The sequence below is a fragment of the Emydura macquarii genome, unplaced genomic scaffold, assembly GCF_026122565.2.
Source record: "Emydura macquarii macquarii isolate MOO-44397 ecotype Brisbane River unplaced genomic scaffold, CSIRO-AGI_Emac_v2 contig_1363, whole genome shotgun sequence".
Taxonomy (NCBI): Eukaryota; Metazoa; Chordata; order Testudines; family Chelidae; genus Emydura; species Emydura macquarii.
Window position 1 is genome coordinate 11,285,288 of NW_027131500.1, and position 19,326 is coordinate 11,304,613.

A 19,326-nucleotide genomic window follows, 5' to 3' on the forward strand; every position below is an offset into this window, starting at 1 on the left:
CACCAGTGCTAAACCAATGGAGGGAAAAGGCCTACGCCATGTTTTACTAAAAGCTTGACACCCCTTGGCATAATTCATGTGCTAGTTGACTGTTCTTGTTTGCTAATTAAAATGTAATGTAATGCTTTGTATGTTATGTATCATATGTTTGTTTGCATTTATAATAGCTTACAATGGGAAAGAGCCTTTGGTATTATAGGTATCCGAAAGTGTGTTTAAAAAGCAGTAAGACACTGGTAATACAATGATTATGTAGGCAGTTTTGGCCGCCATTGTGGTCTCAGCAAAGCTTGTACACAGACATGATTGTTGAAATTTTTTTTTATAGATGGACAATATTGACAAGGAAACTCTTTGCTCTACTGTTTTGCAAAATTTCCATAACACACTTCCTTCCACTGACTACAATAAGAGATGGGCAGAAAGGTCTTTTGGTTTAAAAATTTCTCTTACATCTCAAATACTGCAGCACTTCAGAGTCAAAACTGAATATCAGGACTTGTTTATGTTCAAATCTAAGATCAAAGCTTCTGATAAAAACAGAGTACCTCTGATTGTTATCCTGACATAGCTTATGTACATTCAGTTCTGATACCCCATGATCTTTCCTAGTTAATCCATGAATGGAAAAGGAAAAAACAATCCGTTGTTAGATTTTATCAGCATGGGGCTCATTTTCCATTCAGTGTCTAGTAAATTCTGGTGTGTTTCTCTTCGCAGAAACTTTGAATTCTGCTTTTCTTTCCATATGTCTAGTGTTAATGTTCTTCACTACAGAATCAGTTTAAAGATGAATCCTGAAAAATGAATATTGTTTTTTTTCAATTGAAAATAAAACTTCTGTATTTCAAATCTCTTCAGCTGTCCATCATACTTGATGATGACTGTGGAGGAGGGAAATTTAGTACTTGTTAGCTCGATGATGAGAAGAGTCCAGCGTTTGAAATAAAGCCTCTGAGACAGTTTTGGCAGGAGAAATTGGAAAGCTGCTTGATATTATGCTGTTGAAAATGGTGCTGTTGATACGCTGCCTCTCTGTGCTCGTCAACTGCCTAGATAGAATCATACACTACAGATCTCCATTTACATCTATCTTTGCCAGCTTCTTCCCATTTCTCTGTTAATATTTGCTTTTTTCAAATTTCTTTTCAAAATGTTCTTATAGTGCAGCCCTCCTCTATCGCGTTTCCCTTCCTTGATTTCACCATAGAGGAGAATCTTTGGGAGCCAATGATCCAGCGTGCAGACAAAATGACATGTCCATTTCAGTTGCGCAGCTGCTGTAAGTGCCTCAACACTGGACATGCCAGCTCTTCCAAATATCTTGGTGTTTGGAACTCAATCTTGCCATTTAGTTCCTAGAAGCTGCCACAGATGTCAGTTGCAAATTTGTAAGCTTTTTGATGTGTCGCCTATATACAGTTATTTTTTCTATAGAATGCAGAAGTGAAGTCAGCACCACAGCACAGTAGACCTTCATCTTAGTTGCTGTAGTGATGCTGTGCTGATACCAGAGATGTTTAGATAGTTTTCCAAACATTTTGGAGACTGACTGAATGAAATATGCAACTTCCGCATCAGGGGTGTTGTTGCTAGCGATTGTGCTTTCTAAGCATATAAAGGTGTTGACACCTTTAAGGGTTTCCCCATTGACAAGAACTTCAGGTACAGCATCACTGCCTACATTTTGTCTATTGGATGATTGTTAAAGAAGTTTAGTTTTACTGGTATTTATCTTTAATCAGAATCATTTTGTTTCTGACACAAAGTGAGTAGTTATCTCTTGGATGTCTCTAAGCAACTAGTGCTGAATCATCTGCAAAGAGAAGTTCTCTAATGCATTCTTCACGCACTTTGGAGCTGACACGTAATCTAGCCAAGTTAAATAGCTTCCTATCGATTCTAGTGTGAATATAGACTCCTTGAGGTTTCTTGACGTTGTAGTGAGGATGCCAGCTAGTAACATAGTAAACAATGTGGGAGCAAGGACACAGCCTTGTTCCATACCATGGCATATATCAAACAAGTCAGTAACATTTCCTGCCACAGAGAGTCTACCAGTCATTCCATCATGAAATTCTTGTATTATTTGAATAGAGGGTTCTCTGCAGCCATATAGTTTAAGCAGCCTCCGTAGGGTTTCTCTAGCCACTGTGTCAAAGGCCTTGGAAAAGTCAACAAATACAACAGAGGTCTTGACGTCGCTCAAGCGCCTTTTCTTGTAATTGCCTCATGGAGAAAATCATGTCATCGATTTGATTTCTTCACATGAAAACTGCATTGACTTTCAGAAAGAACACTTTGTGATATATTTTTTTAATCGTTTTAAAAGAATTTTAGTCAGGATCTTTCCGGCAGATAAAAGCTATACCACGATGATTATCGCAGACAGCCGTTTCACCTTTTCTTTTGTAAATAATAAGAAGAGCTTCTTTGAAATCCTGAGAGAACTCTTGCTTTACAAAGCTTTTGTATTTCAAATATAACCTATTTAAATGTAAGGACAGCATTTTACTGAGATAAGAAATCTAGGTGTCCTATACATATGTGTGTTTGATTGGATCTGCTTCTGAAATCTGTCACTCTTCATTGTGAAAAGCCTGATATGGTTAAGTTATCACATGTTTCCATTGACCTCAAACCAGCCTATGTATGCTGATGATCGTTGTTGCAGTAGAGGGCATGTATATGTGCATAAGCATGCAAATACTGTGTGTGTGCGTGTGCGTGTGTGTGCGCACGCACACATGCAAAATGTATTTGCACTGAGATTGGATTGACTCTCAGTGAAATAACTGTGCTGTGTTTTTTCATATCCTTACATTCGATAAAGAATGGACTCAAGGAGTTTATAGAGCCACTATATCATATCAGGATTTCTTACAGACTTCTACAGCTACTGTCATCAAATTCTGCATACATTTTATGTCACAAACATTTTTTCTGTCTTAGGTTTTGTTCACACAGAGATGACTGCACATATGAAAGAAGATCAGTTGAAGAAAACTATTCCTCTTGGAAGATTTGGAGAACCTCATGAAGTTGCACAAGCTGTTGTCTTTCTTCTTGAGTCTCCCTATGTTACAGGGCATATTCTAGTTGTAGATGGAGGCTTGCAGCTTCTAATGTAAATGCCACACAGTACTTATAAAATGGCTTGAATGGAGGGAAAAATAAACTTGGCTCATGAAGATTCTGAGGTGTGTAATCAAAATGCTTTCATCAGTTGGTATTTTTTAATCAAAACAATAAAATACTCATAAGTGAAGTAAACTCTAGAATGTATGATTATAATATTATATGTACATTGGTCAGTTAACTGAAGACTGCATATATGACCTCAAATAAGGAAATGCATGGGGGTGCACCATAGAAGTTTTTTCTGATTACTTCTCTGAGTACCTGGGGAAATAATTATACTAAATCACACAATGAAGTTAAATAATACATTTTTTCTAAATGTCATTCACATTTTATGATTTGGAGTACAATGGGAGCATCACTCTGAAGTTTCCTATAGCACAACAGCCTTCTAACATTTCTAGGCCTGTTCGTTGGTCTGTGGTTGCAGTTGCTCAATTGACCAAATATTTCAAATGTTTCTTTTCAGAAGAAATGGCATCATGTGTAATGAAATGGTAAGTTCCACTGTAGGGGGGAAAGCCCTCACCTTTTGTTTTTATTCTCCTACCAAATACTTCCTAATAAGCAATATATTTTGTAGTGCTTTCTAATAAATGTAAATGGCTTCTTTTATTTCTTGTGTGCCCCTAAGGCCATGGAGCTGAAAGTTTCATAGCTCTCCAGAATAGCTGAACTACCTTCAGGGTATTGAAGTAATGTGCAGTCAAAAGTATTAATCTAGTGTAAAACAAAGGTTTTGAATCTTGTTCTCAAATATGTATTCAGCTCCCATTGAAGTTTTGAATGCATGTTGAGGCCCTTGAAGTGAGAGGTGCAATATCTGTATGGTTATCCTATGACAGTATCTGGAGTCCGAACTGAAATTAGCAATTACCTTTAACTGTGACCTTTTTCACGTTTTTTAAAACAGGGGCTTCATTTACAAACCAGGATTTGTGACAGAAAAGTGTGTAAATGGTACTATGTCCTATCAGTGACTGATACTTAAAAACCAAATATTTCCAAAATATGAAACCAAAGCATGTTGTTACATAGCTGCCTTTTTACCAGTCAGTGTCAGTAAACTGGTTGCTATTTATACCTTATCCTTAGTATCTTGCAAGCAAGTAGGTTTATGTGACTGTCAGCCCATCTACCACTTTCTTCCATTGACTTGAAATAACTTGTTTTGCATGAGCTCTACAGACCTAATTATTAATAATTGTTTCAGGAAAGTATGAGACCTTTTTCCAGTTAGGTAGTTTATTAGCAATAGGGTGGTGTTTTGGATTACTTTTGTGAACACAGTTTGAAGTTATATTTTTGCTATTGGTGGATGCAGTGGTGCTCTTACATACATAAAAATGTCTAATTATATATAGTTTTCACTGTACCAAAGTACCTGCTAGTTATTCTATGAAACCTGATTAAGATGCAGGGCACCTTAAAATCGCATTTAAAAATATTTTTCTATAACATTTTAGTGGCAACTCAGAGCCTTAAAACTGAATATAAAAAAAATGGAATTTATCTTTCTCCAATTCTTATAGTTATTGTGTGTTTCCATTGTTGTATTTACTTGTTTACATGCCTGAGCATGATGATTTCACCTTACTCCTGCCCTGTTTGGAAATCTAGAGACATCCCTCTTTTTCCTGCTAGGTAGGTGATACAGCTGAACTGCTTTTTCTTAGGTAATATGATTAGTAATAGTTTTATTGACTGTTCCAGTCAGTTGTAAATTTCCCCTTCATCTTCCAATTCCGCACACTTGCATGTCTCAGTCCTCAAACTTAGGTTCCTTCTGCATCTTCTTACTGCATGTTCTCCAGCAACAGAGGAACTAGTGTGCTATTTCTACTCTCTGGTTCTTTATTAGGACAGAGTTGTCAGTGGAATCCTTGCTTACCCATAGTTGGCTCTTGGGGATGTCGTTAACGTGAGACTCAGTGAGACAGGCTATGTTGTATAGGTTCCTTTTTCCTTAACTACAAGTTCACCCTGATTCTTGCAATCGCAGAGTTTATCCAGTATTTACTCTTACCTCCTTATCTGACTCATAAAAACAGGTAACTGCAGTGCTATGGACTTATAGTAGGTTTTGGAAGCATAGTGCAGTTCATGTTCCATCAACAAGAGGTTCAGGTAAGCACTGTACCTTTCAGACTAGCATATATTCCTCCTCCAGGAACTGCAGCAGGAGAGCAGTAGACAGACTTGCTTCCACACTGGGGGGGTGGAAAATATACAGGACATATGTTAGGCAGCTGATAGATAAATTATACAATACAATAAATTATATTCAGTGGGATTTTTTTTGCCGCTTGAGGGCAGTATAACCAAAGGTATAATCATATGGGAAATTGAATGGTTCGGATGAAGACATTTGTATAATTCCAGGAAGGTGGAGTTGAATGCTTTGGTTAAAAGGTTAATACCTGTAATGTTGCTACCGGTATTCCTGAATCCATGTAGACTGTGTTCTCTTGAGATTTATACTGGGATTTTTAAAAAGGTTGAAGGCAACTAGGCATCCTATTTCCATTAAAATCCAATGGGAGTTCAATACCTAAGTCCTATAGATTTTTTTTTTTTTAAACCACCAACCCTTCAAGCTCATCTCCTTGGCATTTTTGCTGTCCATTGTTAATAGTGTTTGTCTAACTCAGAACAAAAGCAATTTAGTTTACCTCTTTATATTTTCTAAATTACAGAGTAAGGTGAGTACCTATGGCTCATAGCCTATTCTCCTCACTTGTTCCTTTAACACAGAATGAGAGATGTTCCAGGAGGTTGAGATGATTGTATATTACCTGTTACTTAGATAGCACCTGGTACACTTTCTTTCAAGAAAGGAAAAAAAGTGCCTAATAATGCAGTTCAGTTAAGGGAAATTAATTAAAGCTGACCTTCCCAAAACCAAATGCAAATAATTAATTGTAGATACAAAATCAAGATGAAATCAGCCAAGCAAAAAAGCATGTGAAAAAACGTGAGGCAGGAAGAAGATACCTTTTAACCTACAAGGGCTGAAGGTTATATTCAATGCTTATGTAAGTAGGCACAACTCTGCTGAAGCTTGGAAGTATTGAGGGCATTTGCTTTTAGCTTTACTAGCATTATAGGGGTTAAGGTTCTGAGGTCCCTTAATGCCATTTCTCCTGGTTCCATGGAAGAAGTCTATCTGGACTGCAATAATCTGATTCTGCCCACTCTGTTTTATCATATTCATGTGTATACATCAGATCAGGTCAAATAAATTACCTTTTCTTGACTGCTTTTGTCCTCAAACTTTTCTAAGGTTTTAACAACTTTAGCTAGTGACTAGGGTAGACGATAAGATTATGAAACCTTTGATATCAATATTTTTAGAGACTTAATATACCCCTATAGATTGCCAGTGGTTGGTATGAGGGTACCACCATGTGTGCTTGGAGATGCTAAATGAGAGCCAGTCTTGGTTGGTGTCATATAGATGTGTCATTTATGCTCACTTTGGGATTGAGTGACATTGAGCATGTGAGACTCCCGTTATGGATAGTCATGGTTGAGGATCAGGCCCATAGAAAGCAACTGGAGATATTTGTGACTCAGTATCTATGTTTATGTTAGTATTACTTGTATTTTTGTAGTCACTTGTCATTATTTGAAATTGTGATCAATTCCTTTTATCTCTTGATAAAAAAAACCACTTCTAACGAGTGCGCAGTGATAGCAGGGAACAAAGCCATGCTGATTCTAGCATACACCAAATACTGCAGAAGCATTTTATTAAGAAGGATAAAATTACATAAAGAGATCATCGGATTAAATCTCTCCCAGGACTCCTTTCTCTTCTTCTACCACCCATTTTATATCCTCTTCCAAACAGGTTTGATGTTCAAGTTGAGATCCATGTACCAATCCCACCTAAGTTTCCTTCTCCTCCCCCTCGCACCATTTTTCCTTCCTGCCTTTACCATATTTCTCAGGCATGGACCAGGATTACTTTCAGACAGTGGATACTGGAGCTATCAAAGGCTACTCCATACTATTTTAGGCCTTGTCTCTTCCACCACTTGCCCTTCTCTTGTCTCTCTTCAGGTACTCATCTCAAGAGGCAACTGAGGGAAGAAGTGGGCTAGTTATTTAATCTAGGAGCCATAAAAGTACTTTAGGAGTTCAGAAGGAGGGGTTTCTACTCCTGTGACTTCCTTTTCTCCAAAAGAAAAGAGGAATGTCTTCTGTTCTGTACCTGAGACAACTAAATGAATTCATAAGAGGTCAGAGATTCAGAATGGTGATGCTAGAAAGCCACTGCATTAGAAGAAGTTGCCTTAGTGCTAATAATTGGAGCATTCTTCTGGTGGCCTGATCTGAAGGCTGGGGGTTAATCCTGAAGCCTCCTGCAACACTGGATTCTTCAAGTGCTTGCTCATGTCAATTCCAAGCAGGTGTGCGTGTGCTGCATACACAGTCTGCCGGAAAGTTTTCCCTCAGAAGTACCTGCAGCTATCCGATGTTGGAGCCCTCTGGTGGAATATATTTTTTTCCCTGAAGAGGTTCAACTTCTTAGCATCCTTTGCCTTAGGGGTGGGACCCTGCTGCCCCTGGCACTCCCTCTCATTGGCCAATGCCACCAAAGCAACCCGGGAGGGGTGTGTCTGTAAAAATGTTCATTCCCCTTTGAAGTGACAAAGTATTTTCTCTCTACTCTTTTGGCTGTTCGGGCCAGAGAGGTGGGTGTCTGCCACAGAATCATGGTGTTTTATGATCTTAATAAGGGGGAGCGCCACCCTAGAAAGGCCTTCTAGAAAGGTATTAAAATGTCCACCATAGGGTCCACTCTCTCGACAGTCTCCTCCACCTGTAGGCCCATATTCCTCGTGACCCTGTGGAGCAGTTCCTGATGCGCCCTGCTGTCATCTGGAACTGGTGCAGGTAGGGCCGCAGCCACCGCCTCATCTGGTGATTGAGGATGATGATGCCCTGATATGTGGGTCCTGGGCTCCTGACAGATCCTGTGCTGGTTCTTCATCCTTGGTGCCGAGATCATGCACGATGTCGGCACCAGTGCTGAGGTCCGAGCTATCTGCAGCGCTGCACGAGGCACTTGCCGCTGAGTGGGATGGCCAATCTCTTAGTCCCGAAGCCATTGAATTGGATCTCACCGAGAGGGACCCCTGAGTGGTGGTATGCCCAGGGTGTCCAAAACGGCCCCTGTGACGGCATCTACCACTGCGGTGCCCATGATACCGCAAAGGGCTGAGTGTCCCGACCGCACTGTCTACTATAGTGCCAGTTCCTCTGCAAGGCATATGACTCTGCCTCGGAGTCAGATGAGAGCTGCTTGCTCCTCGGTGACCATGGAGGGGTGGTGCCAGTGAAGGGTGCTGGGAGGATTGTGATCTAGTCATCATGTCTGGTTTGCCCCTGGACAGGACCACGGGTCTCTTTGGTGCCGGATTTTGCTCCGGAGGGCGGCTGGACGGCAGCGCAGCCATCTCTTCAATAAGGTCCCTGGCCATCTCAAAAGTGTCTGGAGTGGAGGGAAGCTGGATCTCCCCCTCCTCCTCCTCCCTCTCCCCCTGTGGGGAGAGTACCGGTACCGGATTCAACAAGGCTCTTCTCTGGCCTGGAGTTAACCGTGCCAAGATTGAATGCCAGGGGCTCAGTTGTCCCGGCACGGGTCACACTCTAGTAGCCTCCGCAGGCTTGGACTTAGGGGTCAAGGAGCACCCTTTGTCCCTGCTCTTCTGCAACACCGGAGAACGGGAACAGTGCCGCTTCTCCGCATGTGTTGGCTTCGGTGCCGGAGATTGCCGGTGCTTGGGCTCCTTTGGTGCTGGGGACACTTGCCAGTACCAAGGCTCTCTGCACTGTTTCCTTCCTGTCCGCCACTCTTTTGTAGCAGCTGGGGCACTCCTTACAGATGTTGATGATCCTGCTCTGTAGATCGAAGGGCAGCCTCCATTAGCAGGAACTTCCAGCGCTGGCTGCGCTCCTGGGTCCTGGACTTGAAATTTCTGCAGATTTTACACTTTTTTTTTTTTCTTTCTGATGAGACTCCCCAAGGCACCTCAGATAGGCCAAGTGCGGGTCGTCCCTGGGCATAGGCTTCAAGCAGGACCCACAGGACTTAAAGCCAGGCATGCCCCATCCCCAGAAGGAAGGGGAGCTAAATACCCGCTAAGTGGGATATTTAACCTATCTACACAATACTAACTAACTAACACTGTCTAAAGAACTATTGAAGCTATTTACCGTTACTTAAAGAACAAACACGAGGGAAGCACTTGACAAGCAAGGGCAGCCAAGTTCCAGTGACTGCCTCCTCAGTTCCTTCTTACTGACCATGACAGAGGGTCGGCAGGCCCCTATATAGAACACCATAGCGGCGTGACTCCATGGGGCACCAGAGCCTGCGGGTACTTCTGAGAGAAAAGTTTCTGGTGGACTGTGCATGTGGCTCGCACACACCTACTTGGAATAGACATGAACAACACATCTCGAAGAACACCAGTTACAGGTAAGTAACAGTCTTTTACCTCTGACTTACATGGGTGGTGGGTATGTAACCATTAGTGATGAATGAGGAGAGAAGCTCCTAACAGGAAGAAAATTAGTAAGAAATTTACCATTACTTAGAAATCTTGTCTGTGTAGATCCCTTTAACCCATCTCCCATTCTTACTGGGACTCTGAATTAGGAAGGGAGTTGAGAGGTGGTTGAGGCCCCTCTGTTCTGTACGCCCTTAAGGGGGAAGGGGAAATGCAGGTTGTAGGCATGTTTGAAACAGATGCTGCGAGTGAAAAGATTCTGATCTTGGATGCATGTGAACCATAAGTGAGATCCACATAGACCAAACATCTTAAAGAACCGCAGTTACAGTAAGGTAAGTAGCTGTGTGTGTGTGGGGGGGGGGGAGTGGGAGTGCGGGGAGTGGAGTGAGAGTGTGTGTGTTCCTCCAAGTCTCAGTTGTGGGCTTTTTAGGAAATGTTGCATAATTAACTGAAAGTGAAATTACATTGAGGATTTTGCCATCTTATTTCACAAGCAAGAAAATTTATTTTCTGTTAGTAATCAATCATACTCCTGGTAGGTAGGTAACCAGACTTGTTACCCTTGAAATTATTTTTAAATTTAAAAATCAGTTTTGTTGATGTTTGTGCTGAGACAAAATTACTGCATATGGCGTTCCAGGTCCCTCACGATGTGTTTAAGATTCACGAAGACAACTCTATTTTTGTTCATCAAGTTTTCCTTTTATGTTCATCTACAGGACATACATTACTTTTGAGGGAAACAAGTGACATCAGAGAATAGTGTAGTACTACATATGTCGTTATTTTAGTTAGAATTCCACATACTATGCAAGCTATATAACTGATTATTCTGGGTGGAACATTGTAGAGAGAGAGAGGCTTAGTTTCGTCTTAGAATCTTTCATTCTCTGATTCAGAAGGGAATTCCCTTGTGGTGATGATCATTATTGTGATTACCATTCCTGTGCTCTGTATAGAATTTGCTACTTTGTTATTAGATAGGTTACTCCAGTGAAAATATTACTGACAGGTTTGTGAATTTCATTCTAGGATTCTATCTGTGAAGGGAAATTAAACTACTTTTTTGGTCAGACTGAAATATATAAATTAATAGCTGACAAGAGACTGAATAGCAAAAGGAAATATAGAATTAATGGAAGTTACTTTATGTGTAGTCTCTCAAATTCACTTAGTGGTTTGTGTAGGTAAGTGTTGGATTCTGAAGGCTTGTGGAAGAGGAAATGTATCTGTAAGGAAGCCATAGTGAGTAGTGGTGAAATATTACAATGCTGTGTTTCTGCCCATCTGTTTCATACAAAATGATGATCCTTTGTTGGGAGCTAAGGAAGGTACTGCAGATAAAAACCTGATTCTTTTTTTAAAATATTTAAATAGTCCCTTAGAAACTGACAAAGAATAAGCAACTGTGCTGTTCATCATGTGGGAAGAGATATCTTAGGTTCAAAAGTGGAAAAGAGTTGCCAAGCATAGTTCCATTTCAAACCACTGTACGTAGTGTTTAGAACAATTGCATAGGGCTTTAAGTTGAGCAGTTGCATAATAGAAATAAGGTAATACAATTCCCACTTGTAGCTAGGGTGACCAGATGTCCCAATTTTGTATGGACAATCCTGATATTTGGGTTTTTTTCTTATATAGGCGCCTTATTCCCCCTCTCCCCCCAGCCTGATTTTTCACACTTGCTAGCTGGTCACCCTATTTGTAGCTGTACTTTGAGAGAGTTGTTTTTTGCTAACTTTAGGCCAAGAGTTGTCCCAAACAATTTTAACAGCATGTTTAGCTAAACAATTAAAAAAAAATGTAGTCTGGCAAAATCTAGCCCATTCAGTATGATGAGATTTTATAGCTTCTGCTGTAAATGATCTAATCAGTCTGAGCAGTGGTCATTTACTATCTCTCCCCTCCTCCCGCAATCTCTCTTGCAGTGGAGCTGTTTCTGTCTTAATTATACTATTACAGAAGGAGAAAGTGAGGTCAGTAGTAAAGTCTGGTTTTTTATATGGCACTGTAGTCACTTTATTTCCTAGAGTCACTGGATCCAAGTTAGTCTGTACTCTTCTTTAGGCATGTATGTGGTCATTTCCCTGCAGGTACTGATGCTTCTTAGTCTTGATTTTTCTCCCTATGAGTGATTTATTCTACAACCCCCAAATCTATTAGCAGGAACATAGTGCAGCATGGAATTTAATCAATGTATTTTGTCTTTTCATCTCACCTTTTAAGTGATGCTTGCCTTATCCAAATTCCACATTACAAACCCACACTTTCTCAGGCAGCCCAAAGAATGGGGCAAACTGTGTGGTATAGATTGTGAACTCCTTGGGTAAAGGAGCAAATCCCCTTCTCTGTTTGTATTGAACCATGGCTATTTAAGATGCATGATAAATAGTAGAAACGTGCTGAAGGGAAATGTTTGTTGCTACTTGAGAACTAGATTAATCTGGGCAAATCCTACCAATCACAGGTGCAGAAAAATCAATAATCAGTGAGTCTGGGGAGTTGGTGCAGCAGTTCTCAATCCCAGCATGCAGAATTCCTCCTGCACCATAAAAGGTGGGATTGGATTGAGTGGGGAAATGATGGATGGTTCATCTAGATGATTACTTCACCTAGGGAGGGGAGGGGAGGGGATACACACATAAGCGGCATAGCCTACTGGAATTTGGAGGCTGCATTGCTAGCAGTGGAGCAGATCCTCTACTGCTTCATGACCTAATGATGCAGGGGAAGGTTTAAGCCCCCATGAAAGAAGTTTTGAGCACAAAACCTGGGCTGGAGGCAGAGATAAGAATAGATGTTGGTATGGTAATGAACACTTCAGTTGCTTGATGTGAAGAAAAATGATTTTTTAAAAGGTAGTGTGTCTGGAAAAGTTAAACTTTTCAAAGCCTAAACTGCGCTATTATTCACTTGCCTTTGATCCACATAGCTGTGACACATCAGGAGGTGCTGGCTCTTTGTTTCCAGCTGTTAAAAGTAGATATAACTCAAGTAAGCAATTGCTATAGGTGCTACTAGGTTTTTGTAATCAAGGAAGTGAAGGGAGTGGATTTGCAAAAAAACAGTGTGTTAAGATATGGTCCATAGGCTATAAAAACACCCAAACAAACCTGAAAACATATTTTATGTAAAGTAGGTGGATTCAGCCACATCATTCCTATTGCTATTAAGGGGAGTCTTCCTCCTGCTCCAACAGCTCTTTGAAATTTTGCAACAGAGAAGGGCTGCATCTAGTCTTGAATTGCATTGTAAATGTGTTTGAAGGGGGAGGGTTTCCCATCTCACTTCAAAAATTTAGTTGCAGAGGACTTTGAGACAGTGGAGAACCCGTTAGTCGAGACTCTAGAGTGACTAGTTGTATCATCAATTATATCCACCACCACATTCTGTGGTCTCAGTTGAGCATAGTTGGCTACAAAATTTAATTTGCCTTCAGAAAATGACGTTGATTTCAGTTAACGTCACATAGGTTTATAGCCTTTTGGTGAGCACACTTCTCTCCATGCTTATGCTACACTGATTTCCCCCTTCCCCCATTGGTAAACCCACAACATCCTCAATGTTACAGCACAGCCAAGTTTTCTTTTAAAACAGTCTTACAATTTAGTTTAAGTTCTGATTTACTATTTGTATGTGGGTATGCATAAAGAAAGTCAATGACAGACATTTTGTCTGTTCTTCTCTTTTGAGGAGCAAAACGTTTACATAAACTATTTGATGGGAGCTACCAATGGCACAAGAAACTAGGGACAGGCTGTTCTCTGAAACAAGTACTTCAGTACTCAAAAGTCATAGACTTAATTTACTGTGCCAAATACTGATCTAGTGTAAGCAGTACAACACCATTGGTATCAAATGGCATTACAACTAGACTGAATCTCTCATTTTGTTTGCTGAGTCAGTTGCTAGGGGGTTAATTGTAGGGAATTGTTCCTAAAGATATGAATCAGAACCAAATAGCTAATTAGAGCTTTACTGAATAGATTGATTCTCTTCATGGAGGGTAAAGGGCAGAGTTTACAACATATGGAGTACAACTTTTTTTTTTTCTTCTTGGATTTAGTGTTCTGCAACATAGAGTGAGGATGGTCTTTCTTTGGGTAAAGCCTGTGTTTACACTAAGATAATGGTAATTTAAGGCTGACAGTAACAAGTATTCTGTGTGATAAGTGTTAGAAAGTGTGGCTATTTGCCAAACAATTCTGTGTACCTACTAAACAGTATTTTTCTATTATTTAAAACAAAAAAAAAACTTATTCAGGAACTGATCTTAATCACAAGCTGGCTTCCATGAAACACTTCCAGTTTGTCTTCTGCTAGGTAAGTACCATGGTTGGGGTACTGTAGCTAGTTCAAGTGCAACAGTGTTTGCAGGATGGATGGAGATGTGCATTGAATATGAACCTTTTTGAAAACTAGAACTCAGGGGTGGCCAAACTTACTGACACCCCACTGCGCAGAATCCTCTAGCCCTCCACCCTGCAGTGGGGCAGAAGCTCCAAGCTCCCCACCCCACTGTGATAGGTGGAGAATGAGGAGGGCTCTGCCAGCTGCACTTCAATTGTAAAAGAGCCACATGCAGCTCATGAGCCATGGTTTGGCCACCCCTGCTATAACTATTGCACTATAATAATCATTTTCCCCCACTCAGGTTTAAATCAGCTAAGTAGATTCCCTCTGACTCTTCTTAAAGTACGTACACACTGATGGCAGCAAATTTGCTGCTGTCAGATTGATCTATCTGGATCGATTGAGCGGCAGTAACAACCTGCTCAGTCGATCTGGAAGTCGATTAAATTAAACCACCTCAAAAGGTGTAGCGCTGTGTTGATGTGAGCACATTTCCAGTTGGCACAGCAGAGATGGCGCGCTAAAGGGAAAGTCGACAAGAGTTACACAAGGTACGCTGAGTAGCTTGCACAACTTCTGTCGACTGCCACCAAATTTCCCGGTAAATGCATACTAAGCCTTAGAAACTTCAAAGAATCTCTCTTTATTCCCAGATCACAACCCTACACTTCTGTGAATGTCTAGTGTTTAAATTTCATATTTGGATCCCTTCATAGAAATCACTGACTACTTTTCCCCAGAAAATGACAATTTTCTATTTGTGTAATATTTATTGATGCTAAACCCACATTGTCAACACAACAATCCAAAGTAATGATAGTACTTTTTTTATAAATACAAATAAAAGGTGTCAAAATAATGCTAGTGAAGCTAAACAAACAGTAAATTAACATGTCACAGTCAGGAAAAACTTGGCAAATAAGACATACTTTTCTCTAAAATATAAGTAAAATATTTCCATATGACAGACTGTGTGACATTAATTTAGATAAGCATTGCCTGTAAGTAACCGTGGTCAACCTTCACCAGTCTGCATAGAATAGTACTATCTTCTGTGCTAAAGTTTATTAGTCACTAAGAAAAGCTTGGTTTGTGTACTTACAAAGAGGTATGAAGCAATATATGTATAGCAGTAATGCAAAATATAGGGTAGTACACAAACAATAAAAAAAACTAACTGGACTTGAATAACTGAGCTGAGATAAGAGTTCAACACTTTTTATTATAAATAATGAAAGATACCATATATGTGCTTCATATAAGGAATACAGGGTGTTCCTTTTATATCAAAGTATGCTCGTACCATCAATACCTCAGTTTTTTTCCCCCCATCAGGCCCAATTCAAATTCTTCTGCCTCCTCAACTAAAATGCAGGGGTTGTGAGTCAAAACTGCCTAGTACAGTAGACTAGGTAGAGTCCAGTTTGATGTGGAATTGCTTTGCATTCTGAAAGAAACCTTTGTTCTCAAGTCTTCACCTACTGCACACAGCCCCTAGCCACAGCATTGTTGTTGTGGTATCATAAACTAGAGAAGAGAACAAATGTTTATCATCGACCACTACACATCTTATGTTAAGAAAATAATTATAATGGCACAAGGTTTTTCTCCATCTTCATTCTACTTCCCTCGTATCTACTATCCTACCAGCTATGATATGTGCTTGTCATTTAAATTCCTATTGCAGACTCACTCCATTTTTCACTTTCTCTACATTCCTAAAACATACTCACAAGCTCTAAACAATCAGAAATGTCCAGTACATAAACTCCATAGTTTTCTGCTGACCTTAGAATTTCAAATGTGTGAATGGCAGTGTTCTGATTTCACTTTAAAAACAGATCCTAACACTAAAAAACATCCAGATTTTTTACCCCTCTGACCTCTTTTTGCTAACCTTACGCAGTAAAAATATGGGATTGGCATTTTTCTCTCCCCCAAAAATATTGCTCACTTGAGTGCTAGGATTTACAGTCTGTAGTAGAGTATTATGCCTCAGCTCTCATTCTTCATTATCTTGACTAGGTTAAATTATTTATGCATAAATTAGCTTTGCAGTATGTTTGTAAATAAGCCTCCTAGCTGGCAAAAAAGAAAAAAAAATTAGACTAAGGTGTCAGCCTTGCTATATAGTATTGGCAGTTCTAACACTTAAGGCAAGTAGTTCCTTTCTCATTGTAGAAAAGAAAGCAATTTGTAGAGACAAGGCATTTGCTTCAGTTTTTCCTTCTCCCTTCCTTTTTTATTCTAACAGTATTGCACTTGTTCACTGTAGCTATCACGATGCATTGCCATTTTTTAACTGTAAAAATAACCATATGGTTTCAATTTCCTTGGTTGTCTAATGGCCTCAAATGAAACTTCACACCCTTAGTATCGTGTAGCATCTACATCTTGCTTAGAAAGGCACTTGGTGATAAATATTACACTGTTTACTTCTGAAAAATCTGGTTCACTTCAGTATTTTGGCCTTTATGAAAAAGGTTATTCATAAGAGCTCTAGCAATAAAGGCATAAGGAACTGAATGGTGAATGATTTTTTTCTGTGCAATGTGAACATTTCTATTAATAATCAGCTACCTATCCTAATTTGGTATGAGTAAGAAATAATATGGTTAAGGTGGGGATTTTTGTACTTGAAGGTGTCTGGCTTTACATAAAGTGACATAGAAGTATCATTGGTCAAGGCAATAGCATTCAGTGTTTCTGCTTTGAAATAAAATGATGCATCTGGCAGCTCAGGTCTACAGGTCATCACTCTCTACCAAGCCAGACTGCAATGTCAGATGAACTGGGTTTGCTTCAGGCTGGAACGCTGCCTTGATGTCTAGTCCTTGGTCAGAAAGTGCTGCATATCGACTGGCTGAGGGTCGCACCTTCTTTGGCTTGATGGTTTGAGGTTGTTGTTGCCACTGAGCTATAGATTTAAAAAAAAAAAAAAAAAAAAGTTAGTTCAACCACCTTAACTCAGATATCAAAAGTACTATAGATAGATATACTCCTGTATTGTTCAGTCCTTCATAAACTCCCATTTATAAAGGATTGATGAACTCTTTCCACTTGAATGGTAGGGAATTAACAACTCTAGCTTTCTTACTTTATGTACTGATTTACTTAACAGCCACTGCCCTCACTTTTCTTGTGCATAACACAGGTTAAGATTGTAAATTGTTTGCCTCCCATTAGCCACTATTTTGCTGTCTAGCTCACACGCTAAGCCTTGTCGCCTCCTTCCCACACTTCCTTCTGAAAGCCATGCACTGTGATTACATTCCCACTGGCCATGTACAAAGATAGCCAGAAGAATACCTGTAGAACAGTGCAAAACATTTATCTTCACTGTGTGGGTGAAAATACACTAGTGGGAGATTAGAATCTGGCCTGGTAACTAATCTTTAATGGAATTATTCCTGATTTTGTTCAATTGGGCAGCCACTGGTTATCCAGTCTCCCTATTTGAACTGTGGTGTGATAAACCTAGGCAGAGTTCTGTTCAGACCTGCTGCTTTGTAACAAATTACACCATCACTCCCCCATTATTATGTGAATTGAATAAGAATAAACATTTTGCTCAAAGTGATAGTGTTGGACACTAATCTGACCAATTTACCTAATTTTGGTTGAAGATGAATTCACAATAGAGGAACTGTATCGGGCTAATTAAGTTCTAAAAGAAAACAGGAGCTGTAGTTCTGGACCATTGGTACTTGTCTCAAGTGTGTTTTAGGTACTACGAAAGATTAAAAGCTGATAGTAGTAGAGCACTATAACAAGGACCAACAGAAAATGTCATGCTGCTCTCTAGTGTTACTGATAAGGATGCACGTGTAAATAAGCTAGATGTAATATACTAAGCAAGTAAAAAAACCAGCATGCTTGGTTTGCAATAAATATTTGAAAGGTGATGAAATATACTTTGACAGGGTATTTGCTGTCTTGATGAGGATCATTATTATGGAGAAACTATGAACAAAAGAGAGAGAGAGATCAATGTAAGCCTTTGTGTTCTAAACTAAGGTTTTTAGAACGGCTGGTTTTTGGGTAGATTGGTTGACTTTAATGGCATGTATGAGAATAGAAGGCACTTACTGTAAACATCAAGCCTGGCAGTGCAGGACACAATCCCAGCCTCATTCTTAGCTGACACAGTATACCAACCAGCATCTTCTTTTGTAGCTCCCTGAATAAGCAGGCAAATGTAGCCATGGTTATCCTGGTGCATGCTATATGGGGGAGAATAAAAGATTATTAATACTCAAATTACACAGCAGCCAGTGTGGATGTAGTGTATGGTTTTTATATTACTGTACAAGCACAATTTTAAAGCAGTAAATTACAGATAATAGGTTATTTCTGCTTGATGAGCATGCAACTCCCATTAAAAGTAATGAGAGATATGGGCAGAGCAAGTGAACAATAAAGCTGAGCATAATTTTTAAGTCTGTCAATTTTTTAAAACATTTGTTTTTACACTAAATTTCAAAACAAGTTAAGATGCATAAGTAACATCCGGCTAACATCTCAGTAACCGATCTCTTGCATGTCTACAATTCAAGATACTACTTTAGATAGCGGGTTTCAATTGTATTTCCAAGTCAAAACTTCAAAAAAGAAACTTGGGGAAGGATAATAAATATTCTTAGTTATATAATAGTTATGTAGTGAGGGAAGTCAGTTAGAATATTAGACCTATTGTTTCATTACTATAAGAAAACAAATTTATTATTGATAGCAGTCTGCTTTCTGCAATGGCATTGATAACATTTTTCACAAGTGGTTAAGGTAGAGAATTTTTTTTTTTTTTAATACTAAGCAGTGGAATGATTGATATTTTCCCCCCCAGCTTAATGACACACCTTCCCTTTAAAAAAAAAAAAAAAAAAAAAAGGGTCTAATGGCTTAGTAGAAAAATTGCAGTAGCATCGGGTAGTAGTTTGAACAGAGGATGAGATGGCAGGAATTACTGTGTTGTAATCCTGGGTTGGGTGTGAACTTGAGAAAGTCATGTGCCTCATGAAATTCATTTTATAAAAGGGGAAGACATTAATACTTCACAGGCCCTTTGTGAGGATTACTTTGTGCGTAGAGCAACTAATAAACACTAAGGGCTAGATTCAGAATGAAACTTAAGCCCCTAAAAAGTTACTGGGATTCAGAAAGCCTGAGTTCAGTGCCTAGGCTTCTATTCAGGGATTTGTAGAATCCAAGCTCACAAGTGACCAATGTGCTTATTTGGTATGATCTGCTATATAGCACATAAGCTCCAGGGGTTATTGTAGGGAAGAGCTATCTTTCAGAAAAACAGCTG

The 19,326-nt window shown here is 39.6% G+C and overlaps 2 protein-coding genes across 16 annotated transcripts in view; one reads left to right on the top strand and one right to left on the bottom strand.

Moving 5' to 3' along the window:
* CBR4 (carbonyl reductase 4) overlaps positions 1-19,326 on the top strand; it is a 56,122-nt gene that overhangs the window by 30,272 nt on the left and 6,524 nt on the right. For 4 of the 5 annotated variants that reach the window (XM_067551771.1, XM_067551775.1, XM_067551772.1 and 1 more), the window contains exon 6: positions 2,953-3,263. In XM_067551771.1, the coding sequence (XP_067407872.1) occupies positions 2,953-3,131 (179 nt within the window). In that variant the 3' untranslated portion in view covers positions 3,132-3,263. Of the gene's footprint in view, positions 1-2,952; positions 3,264-19,326 lie in introns of those variants that run through there. The other variant, XR_010920482.1, reaches the window with a different exon arrangement.
* The window catches only part of PALLD (palladin, cytoskeletal associated protein), a 290,199-nt gene continuing 285,518 nt past the window's right edge, over positions 14,646-19,326 (bottom strand). For 9 of the 11 annotated variants that reach the window (XM_067551761.1, XM_067551759.1, XM_067551760.1 and 6 more), the window contains 2 exons: positions 18,108-18,241; positions 14,646-16,935 (listed from right to left, as the gene is read on the bottom strand). In XM_067551761.1, the coding sequence (XP_067407862.1) occupies positions 16,763-16,935; positions 18,108-18,241 (307 nt within the window). In that variant the 3' untranslated portion in view covers positions 14,646-16,762. Of the gene's footprint in view, positions 16,936-17,658; positions 17,982-18,107; positions 18,242-19,326 lie in introns of those variants that run through there. The other 2 variants (XM_067551763.1, XM_067551762.1) reach the window with 2 other exon arrangements.